This window comes from Dermacentor variabilis, chromosome 6 (genome assembly GCF_050947875.1).
Source record: "Dermacentor variabilis isolate Ectoservices chromosome 6, ASM5094787v1, whole genome shotgun sequence".
NCBI classification, from domain to species: Eukaryota; Metazoa; Arthropoda; class Arachnida; order Ixodida; family Ixodidae; genus Dermacentor; species Dermacentor variabilis.
The window spans coordinates 160,833,610-160,851,204 of NC_134573.1; the positions used below are offsets into that span (position 1 = coordinate 160,833,610).

Here is a 17,595-nt window from a genome sequence, read left to right on the forward strand (position 1 = left end):
TAATTACATGCATTTCGTTATGCACAAGTCTGGACGTGACCAGTTTAGCTATGCACTGACTTCATGTTTTATGAGGGCCATGGAATGGTTATTTTGATTTGGGTGAATGTGTTCCTGGCAAATGTGCAATAGACTGGTAGAATCATAGCTTGCTGTGGAACCAGATATGCATACGCTGTGGATAGACGCAGTTCTTGGCTGACAAACAGCAACTGTGTTTGGAAGAACTTAAATTGTTGAATGATGAATTGGATGGTGCTCCCTTTTTTTTTTTTTTTAAGAACAATGAAGAGAAGATAAAGCTGAGCTGTATTAGTTACCCTTCTGCAATACCAAAAAGCCATTCTTATCGTAAGATGGGCTTGGTAAGCCAGTAAACAATAGTGGCGACAACGCCTTGGAAGTTCTACACCAGCTCATTGCGATGTCATGAATTTTGGTAATGCAGTCCAGGTTTAGTCAAATTTCTTCCCTGTAAAGATGGCCTACTTTGTGTTCTGAATGAGCCAGAGGCTAATTTTAGCAAGTTTTGTGAACTTTTACTCTGCCACAGTGAACGAAACATGAAAATGTACATTGAAGCATACACTGTCGCAGTAACATGCTGTTGCAGGGGCTTTAGCATTAAACTTATATACGAAATGGGAATTTGGTCATTATCTTTAGTAATCAACTTCCTACTGCGGAATCAATGAAATTAGTTTCGCAGAATACGTCATCCACTAAACTTAATTTAGCGTTGCTTTTTAGTGTTCATACTTAAGGGTTATATGGTGTGTATGCCAATAGCTACATCAAAACAAACACTTTTATTATGGCTAGTATATGCCATCCCCTCGGCATTGCATCACATTGCATCTTGGTGTAATGTCGATGCAGTGAGGAGCTACCTGCATATATTGGCAGAGCCTGTACCCATGCAGTCTGAATGTGGAGTCTGTCTTACGCTGTGTGCCTAACCTAGCCTTGCCTTCTGGTAAACCTGTGAAACATTGCTCTCTTGTGTTTAAGTAAAGGCACAGTTGAACCTCGTTATACATAACATACATCAAATGCGAAAATACCTTCGTTATGTTGAACATTTGTTATAAGCATACACAATGATGGAGGACAAACAAGTGTGAATTTAAAATTTTATTCGTTAGGTTGTTGTTCATTACATGAGGCTCAACTGTATTTCAGTCTGGCTACAGCAGCTGTTGGAATCTTTTGGTATTACTGTATTTACTCGTGTAGGGCCCGCACTTCTTTATCGGGATTTTTTTTATCTTGCGCAAGGAAGGCTTATGGCTACTTACGGAAGCCTCGAACTGCACTCAAACTGCTATGCGCAAATAAATGCAACTACTAGCATTCTACAATGAACATATTTACAGTTTCCAACTGATTTTTTTGTGAAAAGTTTTTTTTTTTCCAAATTTTCACACTACAGAATGGGGTGTAGGCCTAACGCACGTGAATATGGTATTTGCTCTGTCATCTGGCCTTTTCTGGCTGCCTTGCTTCTATGTAGTGCATTGAAAAGGTGGCAGATGTGTGGTGTAATGAAAGTTGCCAAGATCTTCCTACTCTGAATCATTTATAGCAAGTTGATAAACCATGTTTTGTTTCACCGTTTCAGGGATATTGTTTATCCTGAGAAAGATGGCATAATTGTGGAGAAGAGGCTGAACCTTGCTATGAACTTGTCTTCTATATTGAATAGGTGAGCCACTCTGCATTCCTCAAATGAGGCTCGAATATGAGAATGGAGATTTTTTTTTTTCTACCTATGTGCTCTGGCAACTTCAATTTGATCGGAATGTATCCACGCTGATATTTAAAGAGGCCCTAACTAGGCTTGCACCTCACGTAATCAAGACGAGTAGCTGACTGAGGAACAAACATCTCACACGATCAACAACATAGATCACGTGTGAAAGTACTACATGCCACATACACACAGATACAATGCGTGCTTTTACGTTTGTGTTTGATTCCTTTCTTTTTTCTTTTGTAGCACATTTCAGAATGGGAATGTGCGGGTGCTGCTGAGAAAACTGCTTGGGCATTTTTTAAACCTCTCGAACATAGTACTGAACATTTATGAATTTGTCCAGTGTGTATTGCTTTTTACAAACTTGACTGTTCTTGACAAGTCTGTCAGAATGATTTTCATCATTGGGACCTGGTTCTGCATTTACATTTGTCATGGTGCTGCTTCTCTCTGCATCATTTCATCATCTTTTGTCAATAGTGGTTCATTTATTTTTTTTAGACGAATCTTTCAGTTCAGTTTGAGTTTATTGCCTTTAGTTGCCTCTTAATTTGTCTGTTGCACTTGTAAGAGAGCTGGAGTCATTATAGCAGGGATTTAGTGTCGGTGATATTTTGCCTCGGGTGGTTGTGAAATGGCAGAGTTGCGCTTGTTTTTCTTATCCCAAATGTCACTCGGTGGAAAATTCCAGTTGCATACATTTGCTATTGTAAAGCAAGCCAGTTTTAGAGAAATGCGCTTTCGTTTAATTTATTTGCATCACATTGAACTGCTTATTAGGTCAAATTTTTTTTAGCTCACGGGCCTTGCATGTGCACTGAACTTGCTAAATGTTCTTCCATCATTTGGCAGGACAGGAACTGGCCCCCCTTTTTGTTATTTGGCGCACTTTGTGTGTCCGGCTGTGCGTCCCAATCTTCTTGTTGTCGCTGGTTGCGTGCAGTGCATTCAATGTGTCCGAAAACCGAGGCAAGGACAGCTACACCTATATGGTGAGCCTGGGAGGACCTGTGGCCACTGGCATTCCTGGAGCTTGCACGGTGGCCAGCGTGTGCCAGTCCAAGGCTGCTGCTGGCTTTTACAGAGACGTCGGCAGCTTCAGCACCAAGAAGTTTGTTGTCAGAGGTAACATGCATGCATCTCTTTTATCGAAAACTCCATATGTGCCACTGACTGAATAACCTATGTACAGTTGAACCTAGTTATAAAGTCTTATATGATGTGAAAGTAGCTTCGTTATTGCCAATATTCATATGCATCTATTTGCTACACACTGATATTGGTGAGAATTTTACTTTGTTATATCCGTGTTTCTTATATTGAGGTTTGACTGTATTGACATGCCTCTCGACACTGGTTATTTTGCTGTCACTACCTGCCAGTTGGATGAATGGGTGGGAGCAGATAGTGCAAGAGGAACTTGTGCACAGAATAGTCAGAGGAATAACAGCTGTCATAGTGAATAAGTTCAGAGCTGCAGTAATCGAATTTAGCTGGTGTTTTACATCTCTGGATTATTCGTGCATGGAACAAATGAAGTGTCTAAGTTGGGCCATTGCTTAGTTTTAAATGTAATGTCCTTTTTTTTTTATTATTAAGCAGTGAGCTAACACTGGACATGTGCTGCCAAAACGTGATGTCATGAAGAGCTGGTTTTGGAATCTCAGCATGATGTTGCCTCCTATCTTTCATACTTGTGTGCTTTATGGCTTGTCAAGTCTCAGCCTCTAAAATTGGATATTTGTGTCCTGTTTGCAGGAGCGGATTTGCTGCTTGAAATGGAGTCCCTGGGCAGCAAATGTGGCCGAACGAATAAGAGTGTCAAGTCCATTATCAGATTTGACTGTTCCAAGTCTGCTGGCCTGGTAAGACACTTAGGTCCCTTGTCACCATTACACACTTGTCTTAAATGTGTGTAAGATTGATATATTTTGCTGAAACCCAAAAAGCAATAAGCTTATGACAGTGACAGTATGTCAGCAATGTTACATTGCTGGTGTATTGGTGTGCCTACTGTAAAATGCACGTGGTTTCACCTCCACAGTAGGCTCCACAGTAGCGATTAGTCGAGCTATTTCACTGAACATTATTATTTCCTTGCTTTTCTGAAGGTTATTCAGTGGGCAAAAAGGAAAAAAAATTAATGTTGTGCTGCTAAAGAATAAGATTTTCAAATGCTTTTAAGACTCTCATCTATGTTTAGTCAGTTCGCGATTACTTTTGTTCAGAACATGGTGAAAAATAGTAATACAAAGTAATTTCTATTGTGAACCTGAAGGACCTGATTTTTGTGTAGCTCCAGAGGAAGCCTGCAGTTACAGAAGACAAAGGCATGAGGGACATTGAAATGTTCAATCCTGAAGGAAAGCATAAGTCTGATACAACCTCTTAAATCTGTGATCAAGATGGTAAAGGAAAGCGAATAAAGGCAACTGACAAATCCTTAATCTGCAGGAACTGAACCCACCTCTGCACAGTCCGTGTGATAAATATAGTGCTGTTGAGCATTTGTACTTGTGGCATCTATAATAACTTCTGTAAAATTGAATTTTGACACGTATCAATCTCATTGTGGCCCGTGTCATTTTTACCATCTCTTGAATACACGTGTTCTGTTCCGCAGGGATCACCGGAGTTTCTTTACGAGTCGGGAAAATGTCACTACCTGTTCCGGTGGGCAACGGCTCACGTGTGCTATAATAATTTCATGTAAGTCTCCCTGTATTCTAAAATGTGCTCGGAAGCTGGTGAATTCGTAGCTTTCACTTCCTATTAGTATGTAGCATTAGTGACCATCGGAAAGTGCTCTGTTCCTGACTGTGTTCTTGTTATTCATATTTCTAGACGACTTGTTGAACCAGACTCGGATCGCCTTGTCAGTCCAGCATCCGTGTCATCTAGTGCCACTGTTGGGATTGTTACTGCTGCCGTCATTATCTTCGTACTTGCATCGGCTGGCCTGTACCTGATAAGACACAAGTTGAGGTGCGCATCTTTTTTTTTTTTATGCATATGTCTTTGAGGGAATGTGCAGTTAAGCATTTAATGTAGTCCCAGTGCTGGCATGGCCAATGTTATGTCTAGTCATTGCTTAAATGTTGTAAGTCAAAATATCTCGTTTAGAGCATGGGCTTTCGTTATCTAGGGGCCTTGTGTTCAATCTCGGCTATGATGGCAGAATGCAGAAATGCTCGTGTACCTTGCTTTGGGTGCATACAAAGAACCCCAGGTGGTCAAAATAAACCTTGACTGTCGCATTCCTTGTAACCCACTGTATAGTTTCAGGATTTTAAACATCAGAACTTAATTTTTTGTAAGGTGTATAGGCAGTCTGTTGGTGCCCGCGTAGTGCTTCAAACTTCTACTGGAGTAACAGGATGATTGCCAAGAGAAAGGATAGTTGATGGTGGCAATGAATTAGATGGAGTGATGAGGGTTGAAAAATTGCAGGTACATACGTGGTGAAGTTGATTGACATCTGGCATTTGGGAGAGGTGTTGGTTGTGCACTGGGCTTCATAGGCTGATGCTAGTCATAAATGTGCATATCGCAGTTAGCAAAGGGACTTGGTTGGAGGAATAACATGGCAGACGGCCAAATTAAGTAGTTGCTATTGGCAGAAACCTGGGTGAATGTCAATTTGTGGTAATTTGGAATAATCGTTGAATGGGCTTGCTCCTGTTCATGGCTTCTTGGAACTCGTGCTTATTTGGTGTCAGCGTTACTTACTGTAGACTTCCTACAAACTTTTTCAATGTTCTATTAAAATTCTGTTTGTCCATATGTAAATGTGCATCTTGTATCTGAACAAAATGCAGCAGTAGCTTCACTGTCCCTACTTGTTGCACTCTCCAGTTGTTTTTGTGGATGCAGCTTCTGATCAAACTTGAACTCATCTTGCCTCATGTTCTTGTGCTTTTGTTTTAGGACCTTGGTTGATCTCACTTGTTACAAGTCTCTTGGAGCAATAAGGGTACCACAATACCACTATTCAAAGGTATATAGCATGTGCTGCATTTGTTTTCAGAATCATTTATACAGTGTACTCAAGAAAGCCTGAGTATTCAGCATTTGGCAGCAGTTTGAAACGAATTGAAATGAAAAGTAATGTTTAACAGTCTCGGAAGAGAACAGCAGTTTACTATAGGTAGCGAGGCACTGGAAGTGGTAAGGGATTACATCTATTTAGGACAGGTAGTGACCGCGGATCCGAATAATGAGACTGAAATAATCAGAAGAATAAAAATTGGCTGGTGTGCATTTGGCAGACAATCTCAGATCATGAGCAGCAGGTTGCCATTATCCCTCAAGAGAAAAGTGTATAACAGCTGTGTCTTGCCAGTACTCTCCTACGGGGCAGAAACCTGGAGGCTTACGAAAAGGGTTCTACTTAAATTGAGGACGACTCAATGAGCGATGGAAAGAAGAATGATGGGTGTAACATTAAGGGGATAATAATAGAGCAGATTGGCTGAGGGAACAAATGCGAGTTAATGACATCTTAGTTGAAATCAAGAAAAAGAAATTGGGGGGGGGGGGGGGGGCATGGGCAGGGAATGTAATGAGGAGGGAAGATAACCGATGGTCATTAAGGGTTATGGACTGGATTCCAAGAGAAGGGAAGCGTAGCAGGGGACGGCAGAAAGTTAGGTAGGCGGATGAGATAAAGTTTGCAGGGACAATGTGGCCACAATTAGCACATGACCAGGGTAGTTGAAGTATGGGAGAGGCCTTTGCCCTGCAGTGAGTTTAGCCAGGCTGATGATGATGATGAAATTCTGACGGAGAAGCGAAGCATCCGTTACACTTTCTGATACCAAGCGAAGGTTCTTTGACAACAATCAAACGCATGAGAAGTGACTTGCCACAAACTTGTTTACCTGTGGACACACTGTGTAGCCATCTTTTGAATATTGCCTGGATTGCCTGTGCATGTGTTAACATTTTAAAAGGACCCTGAAATGATTTTGACAATTTTCTACACATGTACTGAGTCGTTAGAATAGGTATTTCTGATCATAAATCGACACATCTAAGTGCTCCGCGTAAAGCCTGTAATTATAAGGTTTTAAAAATATGCATTGCTGCCGACCGCAGCACACTGCTCAGCGGAATTTTCAGCCGCCCCTACCCACATGATGTAAATCACCCAATTGACGTCATGTGGCTGAGCTATCCAATTGGCTGCCCAGGGCGTGTCATCGATAATTTTTCCACCTTTATGATGAACAAATAATGTTCGTATAGTTGGAATGTTAGTTCATTTGTTTATATAAAAAGGAAGTAACAGAAAAATAATGCACAAAAACAATTTCTCACTACAATTAAGCACTTCTGGCACATAGCAAGCGTCTGCTTGTGTTATGACGTGCTCCATTTTGACAAGAGCTCCACGGTCAGAGTCGGTCTCGGTCTTTTCGCAAGCACTATGATTTGGCTTTGTTGCGTTGTGGACTGCAAATGTAGCGACTGGTAATATGTCAAGCTGCGACATCGTGTCCCTCTGCAAGGCAGCAGACGAGCGGACTGGCTGCAGCACATCAGACTGCCGCTATCCGATCGGCGCCAGGAATTTCGCGTTTAAAGCCATCACTTTACAACGAAACATTACTAACGAAATAGTGTTTCGCAGTCCGGTATTAGGGTAAACTCAAGCGCAAGGGTACAGGGCCTGGCCATGTCCCCTTGCGTGTTGTTTCACGGGTTGAGCAGAAGCACAGATGTGAATGGTCTGCACGGTGCAGCCACCTGGTGGCACAGAGCTCAACCACACACAGTAGCAGTAACGAAATGTATTCTTCTTTGCTGCTGGTGTAAATTTTTCGCAGGAGTGTAATCATTAACACGTTGTTTTTGTAAATGTTTAAAATGTTTTACACTTGGTTAGAGCAATATTAGCTCTTTGTTTGGCAGGTTAAGCTCTGTGCCAACAGGTGGCTGGACCGTGGAGACCTATCGGGCAGCTCACGTACGTCTACGCTAAAATCCCTTCATCAGCTTGAGTTTATGCCTCCACTGGTGCGTCGAAACGTCCAGCTGGCCTGTGGTTACCGGAATACCAAACACTTTCGGCGCTACGATGGAATGCTCGCAACGCAAGCTGCTTCAATAGCTCTCGCTTGGGGTTGACTGCCAAGCAGCTGGCGGAGAGTTTGGAGAGGCTTGGCGTGCTCACTGCTAGAGAACCGGAACTCTACGACACGACGTGCCATCATGACGCAGAGCCAGTGAAGGCGAAGCTTAGCCCCGATCACTCGGCGAATGAGTTGAGGAGAAAATGCATGACTATGGAGGAGGGTAACTTGTAATCGTCCATAGCTCTCTCAGTATGAGACATTTCACACAAGTTGTGGTGCGAATGATTAACTTTAGCTGTACCCTACTCGTCTACAATATTTGTCCGAACTGTTTCACGGGCCCTTTAAGGGCTGTTCGTTGTTTTCTGAAACGGTAGTAGTGCATTGTGTTACCGCCATCTGTTTGTTTTGTCATTGCGCTGAGTGCTAAGACATTTACTTTGCTATATCCGACAATTTGTTACATGTGTTCCTTTGCTGCAATAACTAAATGGCACTGTGGGTAAGAGTGTGTTCATTACATCGACTGTATCAACTGTTTAACAGTATTCAACCTGCTGCTGAATAAAGTAATTCTGTAGACCAAATTGTTCGACAAAAACAAACATTCCTCAAAATTGTATATGAGCTTCAATATTGTGGCATGAGAGAGTAATGCAAGCACTGGCCTGGGATCGCTTTTGAAGCAAGGATGGGGTTGCTTCAGTGAATAGGACTGCAGGGAATTGCTTGTGAGGCCATATTGGTAATCTGTATACCTTCTTTCCAGTCCTGCTTTGAACTTTGTAAATTGTAAATGCTATTCTTGCTGCATATGCTTGTGACATAGTGGTTGCTTCTTTGCAAGTATCAAATGTGCATCTCTTTGTAGATGGTGAAGGTTTCATCTTTCTTTCATGGCACTTTTCAGACCACATCTCAGCTGCGAAGCACAGATGAAAATGGAGACACTGAACTGCTGACGTCGGGCTCCTCCATGAACTCTGCGGATGATCCTAACGACACTCACGTTTTAACCTAGGCGACTGTCGCATTTCGTCTTGTTTCCCAATTCTTCGCCTTCACAGGACTCGCGACAGAAACCAGGAGAGCAAGCCTGATTACACATGAATCCTACCTACAGTTTCATTTCGTGGTGCATATTGACCAGTTCGAAACGAAGCTGCCTGGTTTTTTTCTAGAGTCCTTTAGTTAAGGCTGTTCGTTCTTTTTTTCAGTTTAGGTTGTTGACAGTGCGGGAAGGAGAAGGCAAAGGAATTGCTCCATCGTTGTAGTAGCAGGGCGCAAATTGCTGGAAAGGAAAGTTTGGCAATGAAAGGCACCACTGTGGAAAGTATGTGCCTGAACACGATGACTGTGATAACTGACCTCACATTGAAGCAGCTGTGACCCATTGCAGCATCTTCCGTGTTGTGAGATTTCTAAGCAAACCTAGCTTTACCAGAGCACAAGACTTCTCTCTCTTTTTTATTTCTTTGCACTCTCGTAATGCTGTTGGGTAGACAGAAACTGAGAGATGCAGTGAATTCCATTTTCTGTTTTCCATTGCCATTGTTCTCGCTTAGTTTCGAGCTAGTCTAATGTTCTGTGTTAGGCTCGAGCTGGTCTCAAAGTTACTATGCACTTGTTCTGGTTTTGCTGCTTCAGTGATTAACCCTGTTAAGTGCAGCATTCTGTCATGTCTAAGCTGCTCTTTCAAACGTTTACGATGGACTTGCCCTCTCTGGTGGGACAGTGTGCCTTGATCTAGTCCATGCTGACTCACAAATACTATGATTTCATATACTTCACGCCATGTGATAAAACGCTGTAGACAAGCGGTACATCGCTGGCCTTATTAGCCAAGTGTTCATTTCTTTATTCTTTTTTTAGCCTCAAGCCATAGTTATTTAGTTGACCTACATTTGTGGTTTTATGCACTTGACATGTTTGCATTCCAAGCTCAAATTTCGGAGTGCTTGGCTTTGTCAAGGTCAGTGTTGTGCACTAGAGTAACCAAAAAAGAGACCAGAACCATGCTTTTTTTTTTTCTCTCTGCACAAGGTATGCAGACAGAGTGCGGAATTGACGAGACTGTTACATGTATATACGCATTTCATGAGAGAGGTATGTTTGAATAAATCTAATTTATTACACACCTTTCGCTTTGTGTCTGTTCTCGTCACTGAAATTGCATTTTGGATTGAGATGCTTTTAGGGCATCTTAAAATTGCGTAGTGTCGCACAAGTGTCAACAGCCGTGTTATCTAGTACAATTCTGTTTCTCACTAGTGGCACAATTTTTTTCACTCGTTGCTTATTGGTCTTGCGACTAGTCAAGCTCTTTTTCAGGCTTCTTACAACCTCGTATAGGTAACCTGCAAACAGTGGCTGCGTCTCCTGGCATCTGAATGAAAAGTCCGCCAGCGCTTTTGCCGTTTCAGAGAGCTCACAGCAATCGAGGGCCGAAACTTGTTTTAGTGATGCAACAGCATTTTCCGTACACTGTAGCAGAAAGAATGAACGGTCGAAGTGCTCTGCTTCTGGGCCTCGCTGGTCTTCCTGCAGCGTGCCAATGAAGCTTGCAAACTGAAGCAGTTTGTCCAGAAGATGTCTGGTGATGGCAAGTGTGAAAGCTTGCCCGCTGGCAAGGCTTCCCACCCAGCTTGCAATATTTTCCAGGCGCCTGTACTAAATTGGGTGGAAAAAAAAGAGGCTTAGACAATGCTTTCATGGCATCCATTGTGCAGGGAATATTGCTATGGGATATGTTGAAGGAATTTAGTTGCTTGCCGTAACTCAACTTTTGCATAAAGTTCGTTACTGTGTGCTGCTAGCGGTATGCTAGATCTACTTGTTGAGGAAAAGTGTGCATTTATATTGCTAGAAATAGCTAGGTGAAAAACTAGGCATGAACGTGTAGCGTGTAGGGGAGAAATATGCACCTTGGCAGTTGCTTTTTTTACCCCTTCCTATGGTGTAAAAAAAAAAAAATGGTGTAGGGGAAATCCAATGCTTAGGTTGGGCCACTTGTGAAAATGAACTCTAATAAGGTGCAATTACTCAGCAGACTTGCAAGCATCCTGATGAGCACACTGTTAGTGTTGAGCTTGCAGATTGCACTGTCAGATTAGAAAAAGAGACTTCAAATATGGAGCATGTCTGGTTCAACGTGGTGCTAGCACATCGAACATATTGTCTGTTAAAATGTACACGATAGCCCGTTTTTCTCAACTGCCAATGTTCTGTACGTTACACCCAGCATTTGTGGACAGAAGTTGCCAAAAGCTATTCATAAGCAAGCTCTCGAATATCAATGCATGGAAAAAGTTCAGCCATGTTCATGAACATAAATTCCTTTTAGACCGGCTCATCTGAAGCAATGACCAAAGCATACATTTTTTTACAATTTTCTAATCGTGCATTTTAACGTACGCTAAAAGAAAGCTTGCCCTGCATTTTTTCAAGGTCATATTGGTTCTACACAATTCCTCCTTCCATTACTACTTTTTTTTTTATCTGCATCCGGAACGAAGGGGGGCCGATGACGTCGCGGATTTTTAAGTGAATTGGGGTTCTCTACCTGTTTTCATGGGCGGGAAAAATATCCAAGTCAGCAAGCTGAACCGAACGCGGATTGGGGTTCTTTTATCTACAAATTAACTATTCCCGAGAGATGCTGTCAAAATATGTGACGCCACGAGAATGGCAATGTGACGTAGCCACCTGTCTTACACTCTAAGAACAGTTTACGCCCTTTGGGGTGCCCCTTCTGCCACACAACGATAATCATCTGCCTTGATGCATTTCCTTTCTTTAACGCTGCGAGCCCGGTACTTTTCAGTAACGAACGGCATGCGCGTTATCAGCATGATAGCATTTCCTGTCGGTAATGCTATCATGCTGATAGCGCGCGTGCCGTTCGTTACTGGAAAACACCGGGCTCCAGTGGCGTAGCGACAGGGGGGGCCGGGGGGCCGTGGGCCCCGGGTACAAGGGGCCAGTGGGGGGTGTCACATACGTCTTAAGACACCCGGAAATTGTCGATATCCTCGCCTTCCTCGACTACAACCGGGGGGGGGGGGGGGGGGGTGACAGAAGACCTATGGGCTCCGGGTGCCAGACGACCTAGCTACGCCACTGCCGGGCTCGCAGCGTTAAAGAAAGGAAACGCATCGAGGCAGATGACGATTATCGTTGTGTGGCAGAAGGGGCATTCCAAAGGGTGTAAACTGTTCTTAGAGCGTATTTATGCTTGCTTTGTGGTTTACCAAGCTGCTACGACTAGCCATTTGCAATTTCAGAAGTAGCGACATATATATGCTTTATGTCAGTATAGCCCTGTGAAAGTAGATCGCTTCTGTTTATGACTCAACCAAAGCGTCTGAAGAAACAAACGCATGCTTACGTCGATGGCTTCTTGCTCCACGATTTCGTTCACACTGTCGGTGACAAAACCCACAACAGCAGCGCGGAGAGAAGGCGCTAGAGCACTGCGTCGATCGTCGCACATATCTGCCAAAGTCGACAGTGCCTTATTGCTCAGCTCCATTTCGACGAATCCGATCGGTGCGCTCTTGCGCAACGTCCGTAGGAGGTTGTTTGCAGAGCGCAGCGTCAATTCTTCGACATCGGTGTCGCCTCCCTGGTCGAAAAGCGCTGCATTGGACGCGACTGACAGGTAATTTTCCAAAAACACCCAGTGCTGACCGATGCGTTCTGCTGTGATTGAAAGCTTCTCCGTAGAGTTCTTCCACGATTCACGACGAAAGGCTGCAAAGAAACGTAAGATGTTCGTAGCTCAGTTCCTGTGAACGTACTTCCGAAGTTGATCATATTTGACAAAAGCCACCGAAGGCATCGTTCAGTGTAGTTAAGGCTAGAATATAGCTCATTTAAAATTAAGTTTCGCCAAAGCTGCTTTTGAGCGTTTAACAAAGTAGGTAAACGACGAAAACTTGCCGAATGGTTCAGAACGAATGCCGCCTCTGACGCTCATCAACGCGATTTTCTGCCGCAAATGGATCACATCGTCTTCGAGGCTTTTGCATACGTCCGATAGTCTGGCTTCACTGTTTCTCAAGTCTTCCGCGAGTTTCCTGACGTAATCGTCGGCCGAAACATTGTCTGGCTTGGAACGTATCATTGCCATCGCTACAGCAACCTTGTACGTGCGATGACGTTCATCTGAAAAACAAAAGACTCCGCGAATTACGATTTCATATGTGCGGGGTCGACAGAACGAGCTGTCACATGTATTCAAGCCGAAAGGTGCGTGAACTGCAGCGTTGAGTATCAGCGTGAGCAATTTAAACACCCATGTTTCAGTATGAAGGGACGTTATGTTGCTGAACTTCGACAGTTGGCCACGCACCATCACCACAGACCACTCTCTCGTTACGGCTCGGGCAATGACTGTAGGTCGCGGGATCCCCCCCCCCCCCCCCCCCAAAAAAAAAAGAAAGCGGGAGCGAAATGCAAAAACGCCATGGATCATGCAATGGGTGTACGTTAAGTAACTCCAGATGGCAAAAATTGATCTGGTGTCCCTCACCAAACGTTCTTCATTATCAGATCATGGTTATGGCTCGTAAAACAGCAGAGTTTAATTTTTGAATGACAGTGCAGCCATTTCACTTACCTTGGGGTAGTAGAATTGGGATTTTCCTTTTCGCTTGGTCCTTTGAGTCGTCCTCGGTGGGATGCGCCTTTGGTCTTTTGTTCGATGTCATTACAACGCTATTGGAGCGCAGCGCTGCGGGTCCGGTGTCTCCGAGTTACTCTTGATTTTTTAAAGCTGAGCACCTGCAGCCCTTGTGCGGTTCTTGAAATTTATCTTTCCCGCGACATAGACTCCTGCTCATTGCAAAAATATTGTCGCTGATGGCGATAGCGATGGGACGTAGATGCCGGAGTGGGTCTATGCTAGAAGCGGCGGTTTCGCAACGGAGTCGTACCCTCGTGGTTATATGACGCTAGCCACCTTTTGTCAATGTTGCGTCGACTGTAATTAAGCTTTGGTTAACTTCAACTGAGTTTGAATTTAAATTGCACCCAAGTTTATTGCTTCCTCAGTGCTTTCGTGTCGCCAATCCTCCAGCCGTGCTTTGCGGTGCCTACAGCAGGCGCTTTTACGACCAAGGCAAGACTGATCGTATGAGTGGTGTGGGTATGCATATGTATGCGTCTGGACTGACGCTGCGGCAGTGACAAAATGTTATTTGTGGGTCTCCATAACCTTCCTGCAGCGCGCGCGCCACTGTGTTGTAGCATCGCGTCCATAGGGACTCCCGCCCCATTTCCTGGCTACGCTCCTGGATCTAACCTAAGCAGTGGGAATTTCCCTGGAGTTATGATACATCTTCTTTTTCATTCCCCCCTTTTGTCTTTTCGTTAGTTTTATCCATAGCTGCTTTTTCTGGCATCACGCATGTAGCTGATGAGGTTTATAGCGGTTCCGTGATCATACAAGCATGCATGAGGCAACCTCTGTTCCCTCAGAGATTGTCCCTCGATGCACTGCTTTATTTGAAAAGAAGGTGATAACTCCTGACACGGTTGAAAAAAGCACATCAAAGGACCTTAGTGGCGAGTCAGTGACCTCGGAAATCATTATGCGAGTGAAACTCAAGTTCAACGAACTTCAGTTACTCGAAAGTTTCACTAGAACGAATTTGTCTAGCATAGTCTTCTGAAGTCTTGGCTTATTTAAGTCTCCCTTGGGCGGATGGAAGGCATTCAGTTAGGCGAATGTTTCTCACTTCGCGAAGGCATGTGCAACAGTTGGGCCATACTGAACACAATATTTTGTTCTAAGATAATTTTTTCCTAGCGTGTATTTGCAATATTTTGTTCAATATCAAAGAACACTACAAAAAATAAAAGATCGTATCAGTTTCTAGCGTCAGCGTGCAGACTGTGATGATGCTTATGAGCATTTTGCATCGACAGAACAACGATCCAACAATGACAGCAAAGAAAGGTCTAAGATTTTCGGTTCAAACAATAGCGTTTTTGCTTGTGCATTATGTGTCAGCTACCTGGCCAGTTATAACTTCAAACCTTCTTGGTGAAGATGTAACCTTTATGATCGTGTGCCTGGCTGTGCATTATTTATTCATTTATTTATTTATTTATTTATTTATTCATTTATTTATTTATTTTAGCTCATGCCCAACTTACTACTTCTGGCTCGGATAAAAGATTGAATCGCCTTTCTTTTTTTTCTTTTTTTTACTGAGTCTATGAAGAACCTATCAAATCTTTGCATATTCTTCCTTCTATCTGAAAATTCGACTTAACCGTGCCCGTCTTAACGGGAGTTTACTGTAATCTGATTTAAAGTAACAGCCGTACACGTGTTTCTGTAAAACGTGCGTGTGGCATTATCCTACACAGCAAACCGCCGGCACAGTGCTGATGATTCCCTCTCTTGTTTTCTGGTTCCTCAATATTGTTGTCTACTCCTCCGAAAAAAAAAAAAAACCCGCTGTTTAAGGCGAATTCAACGAAACAACATCTGTAGTCCCGTAAACTCACGGCGGAAGCGATATTTCTACCGTCTTAACGGGAAACATAACGTTGTGGCTGGATGTGCGAGAATCGGTCAGCGATGACAAGGAGAGAAGGGTCATGCGCCGCAGTCGTGTATCATTGATCGCAACGCTACTGGATCGCTGCGCCTCACCAAACGCAACGCGCGGTCGGGCAACGTCTAATTTCTCGTGTGCGGCGCCGGCGCCTGTAATCTTCCAATTACTGTGCCAGGCGGCAATTCATCACATTTCCAGCAACGCTGCATGGGGCCAGCGTTTAAAATGGTACGTGGGTGTACAGCTGGCAGCAGCGTGTGCGGGAGAGACGGTACGTTCTCGCCTCGGAGGAAGGGTCTTCTAGTACGCATTGCATAGGTCTCCCCGTTGAAAAGAAGATAGCATTATTGGTAGCGTGGGTAGCAAACACGCTGATAGTTTGTTGAGCTACTTTTTTTTTTGAAGGAGTCTTCAGTTCAATGACCGCCCTACTTTCGAAGACTTGAAACAAGCCATGATATATAAGGATAGTCCCTAGGGCTCGAAGTTGGCTGCGTAGTGCGTCCAGTTTGCCGCCTTTGCTGTGCATACCGCCTCCTTGAAGTTCGGACAGCCTGGAAACCGACCGGCCGCGGTCTCTTGCACCAACAGACCACAACCTCATTCGCGGACCACACACGAAGACTTTCGTAACTGGGATACGAATGGCTTGTCGAAACTTTGAGCTCACGCTTGACAAATGCACATCCTCTCCCTCATAACTTATTTCTAATTGCTATCAGTGTTTCCGCCCGTCTTTAGATGCGCGCAGTATGTAGTTTGTGCTAGCTTCGGTCATCATCGCTTATTACGAACGAAGCCCGCCTTAAACATTTTTTAAGAGTTAATTGATAAACGACAGCAACAGCCCACAAGGAAACCAAGTTCGCCAGATTAAAGGCTAAAACAATTAAAAACGCGAGTAGAAGGACGTATAGATGCGTAGAGGGCATAGTGTGTCGTGACGGTGCACGAGGTTGCTTACCATAAATAAGAAAATCCGGAAGGCTGGTCGAAGAGAGAGAGAGAGAGAGAGAGAGAGAGAGGGAGAGAGAGAGAGAAAGAAAGAAAGAAAGAAAGAAAGAAAGAAAGAAAGAAAGAAAGAAAGAAAGAAAGAAAGAAAGAATCTACTTAACATCTTGACCGCCATCTTTCAGTCATGATTTCATTTCGTATCGACGCGAAGCAGCTGCAAGTTGACGCACAAAGACTTCCCTGCCTTTAAGTGCGAATGTTTTTACAACGAATCTGTTATGGACAGTTGCAGCTTCGTTTACGGCTTCGACGTAGTGGGTCGTGGCACCGCGGCAATCATCCTCATCATGTTATTGTGCTAACAATAAAATATTATAAATATAACTGATTGAAGGAAAGAAGACACCTAGGGTGGTTTCGGGCTTGGGTTGTGACGCCTCGACCAACTTAGCCTCCAGGACATCCTTTGGATGAAGTACAGGCACAACGAAATCGGAGAAATGCGAAAGCGCTTTCTTTTACCGCGCCACATTGTCAAATTCTCCGTCTTGTCATCTACGATTGACTCGCAGGGTGGCCACGCTCGCATCTGATTGGCTCAAAACGTCAATGCGGTGGAATTTCAGTGTCCAGAGTGTTACCCCAACCACGCCTATTCGGTGCACGAGACAGACGTTGAAGAAGTTGAGCGAAGCCAGTGACACGTAATGAAATGCAGGAAACGGGATTTCGGAGAGAGAATAACCTTTAATAACAAGGAGAAAGGGAAGATGGCGCTATTTTCTATAACACATTAGGGAGCATAAGGCTCAGTGACCGAAGCAGGGGTGAGGGCCAGTGGTGGGGATGGCAAAGTAAACAAATATAAAAGAAAGAACACATTCATAACCTGCCGGTCAAGCCGGCCTCTCGCAACCAACTCTCAGAGAGAGAGTTGATAGCTTGCCGGGCGTCGGCCTGAGAGGTTGGCGTAGTCCATGCCTCCAGTGCGGTGATACCACGTTCCCTTGTGTTTCTCTCAAGAAACAGCGAAGCCGCGTCCAGGAGTGCAGACAGACGTGTGGTCACATCGACGAACCACAGTTGTGGGCGAGAGACAGGAGCGAGGCGAACCTGGAAAGAGGATCGGACGTGACATCTTGTAGTCAACTGTTCGCTGTCGCGCAAGTCTATGCGCGCAAGAATGTAAGCTCGGGTGAGTTGGTAGCGGTTCACTTCATTGATGTTCACAGCACAC

At 44.1% G+C, this 17,595-nt stretch overlaps 1 protein-coding gene and 1 long non-coding RNA gene across 2 annotated transcripts in view; one reads left to right on the plus strand and one right to left on the minus strand.

The window, feature by feature from the left end:
- The window catches only part of Lerp (lysosomal enzyme receptor protein), a 94,093-nt gene extending 84,117 nt beyond the window's left edge, over positions 1-9,976 (plus strand). The window contains exons 36-42 of the mRNA XM_075696481.1: positions 1,622-1,705; positions 2,700-2,881; positions 3,515-3,621; positions 4,380-4,465; positions 4,601-4,741; positions 5,684-5,753; positions 8,744-9,976. Coding sequence (XP_075552596.1) covers positions 1,622-1,705; positions 2,700-2,881; positions 3,515-3,621; positions 4,380-4,465; positions 4,601-4,741; positions 5,684-5,753; positions 8,744-8,854 — 781 coding nt within the window. The 3' untranslated portion in view covers positions 8,855-9,976. The remainder of the gene's footprint in view (positions 1-1,621; positions 1,706-2,699; positions 2,882-3,514; positions 3,622-4,379; positions 4,466-4,600; positions 4,742-5,683; positions 5,754-8,743) is intronic.
- On the minus strand, positions 9,811-12,630 carry LOC142585599 (uncharacterized). Its single transcript, XR_012829108.1, has 2 exons — positions 12,221-12,630; positions 9,811-10,503 (listed from the first exon to the last, which is right to left on the minus strand). It is a non-coding gene; the product is annotated as an uncharacterized LOC142585599 (long non-coding RNA).
- Positions 12,631-17,595: the final 4,965 nt, after the last annotated feature.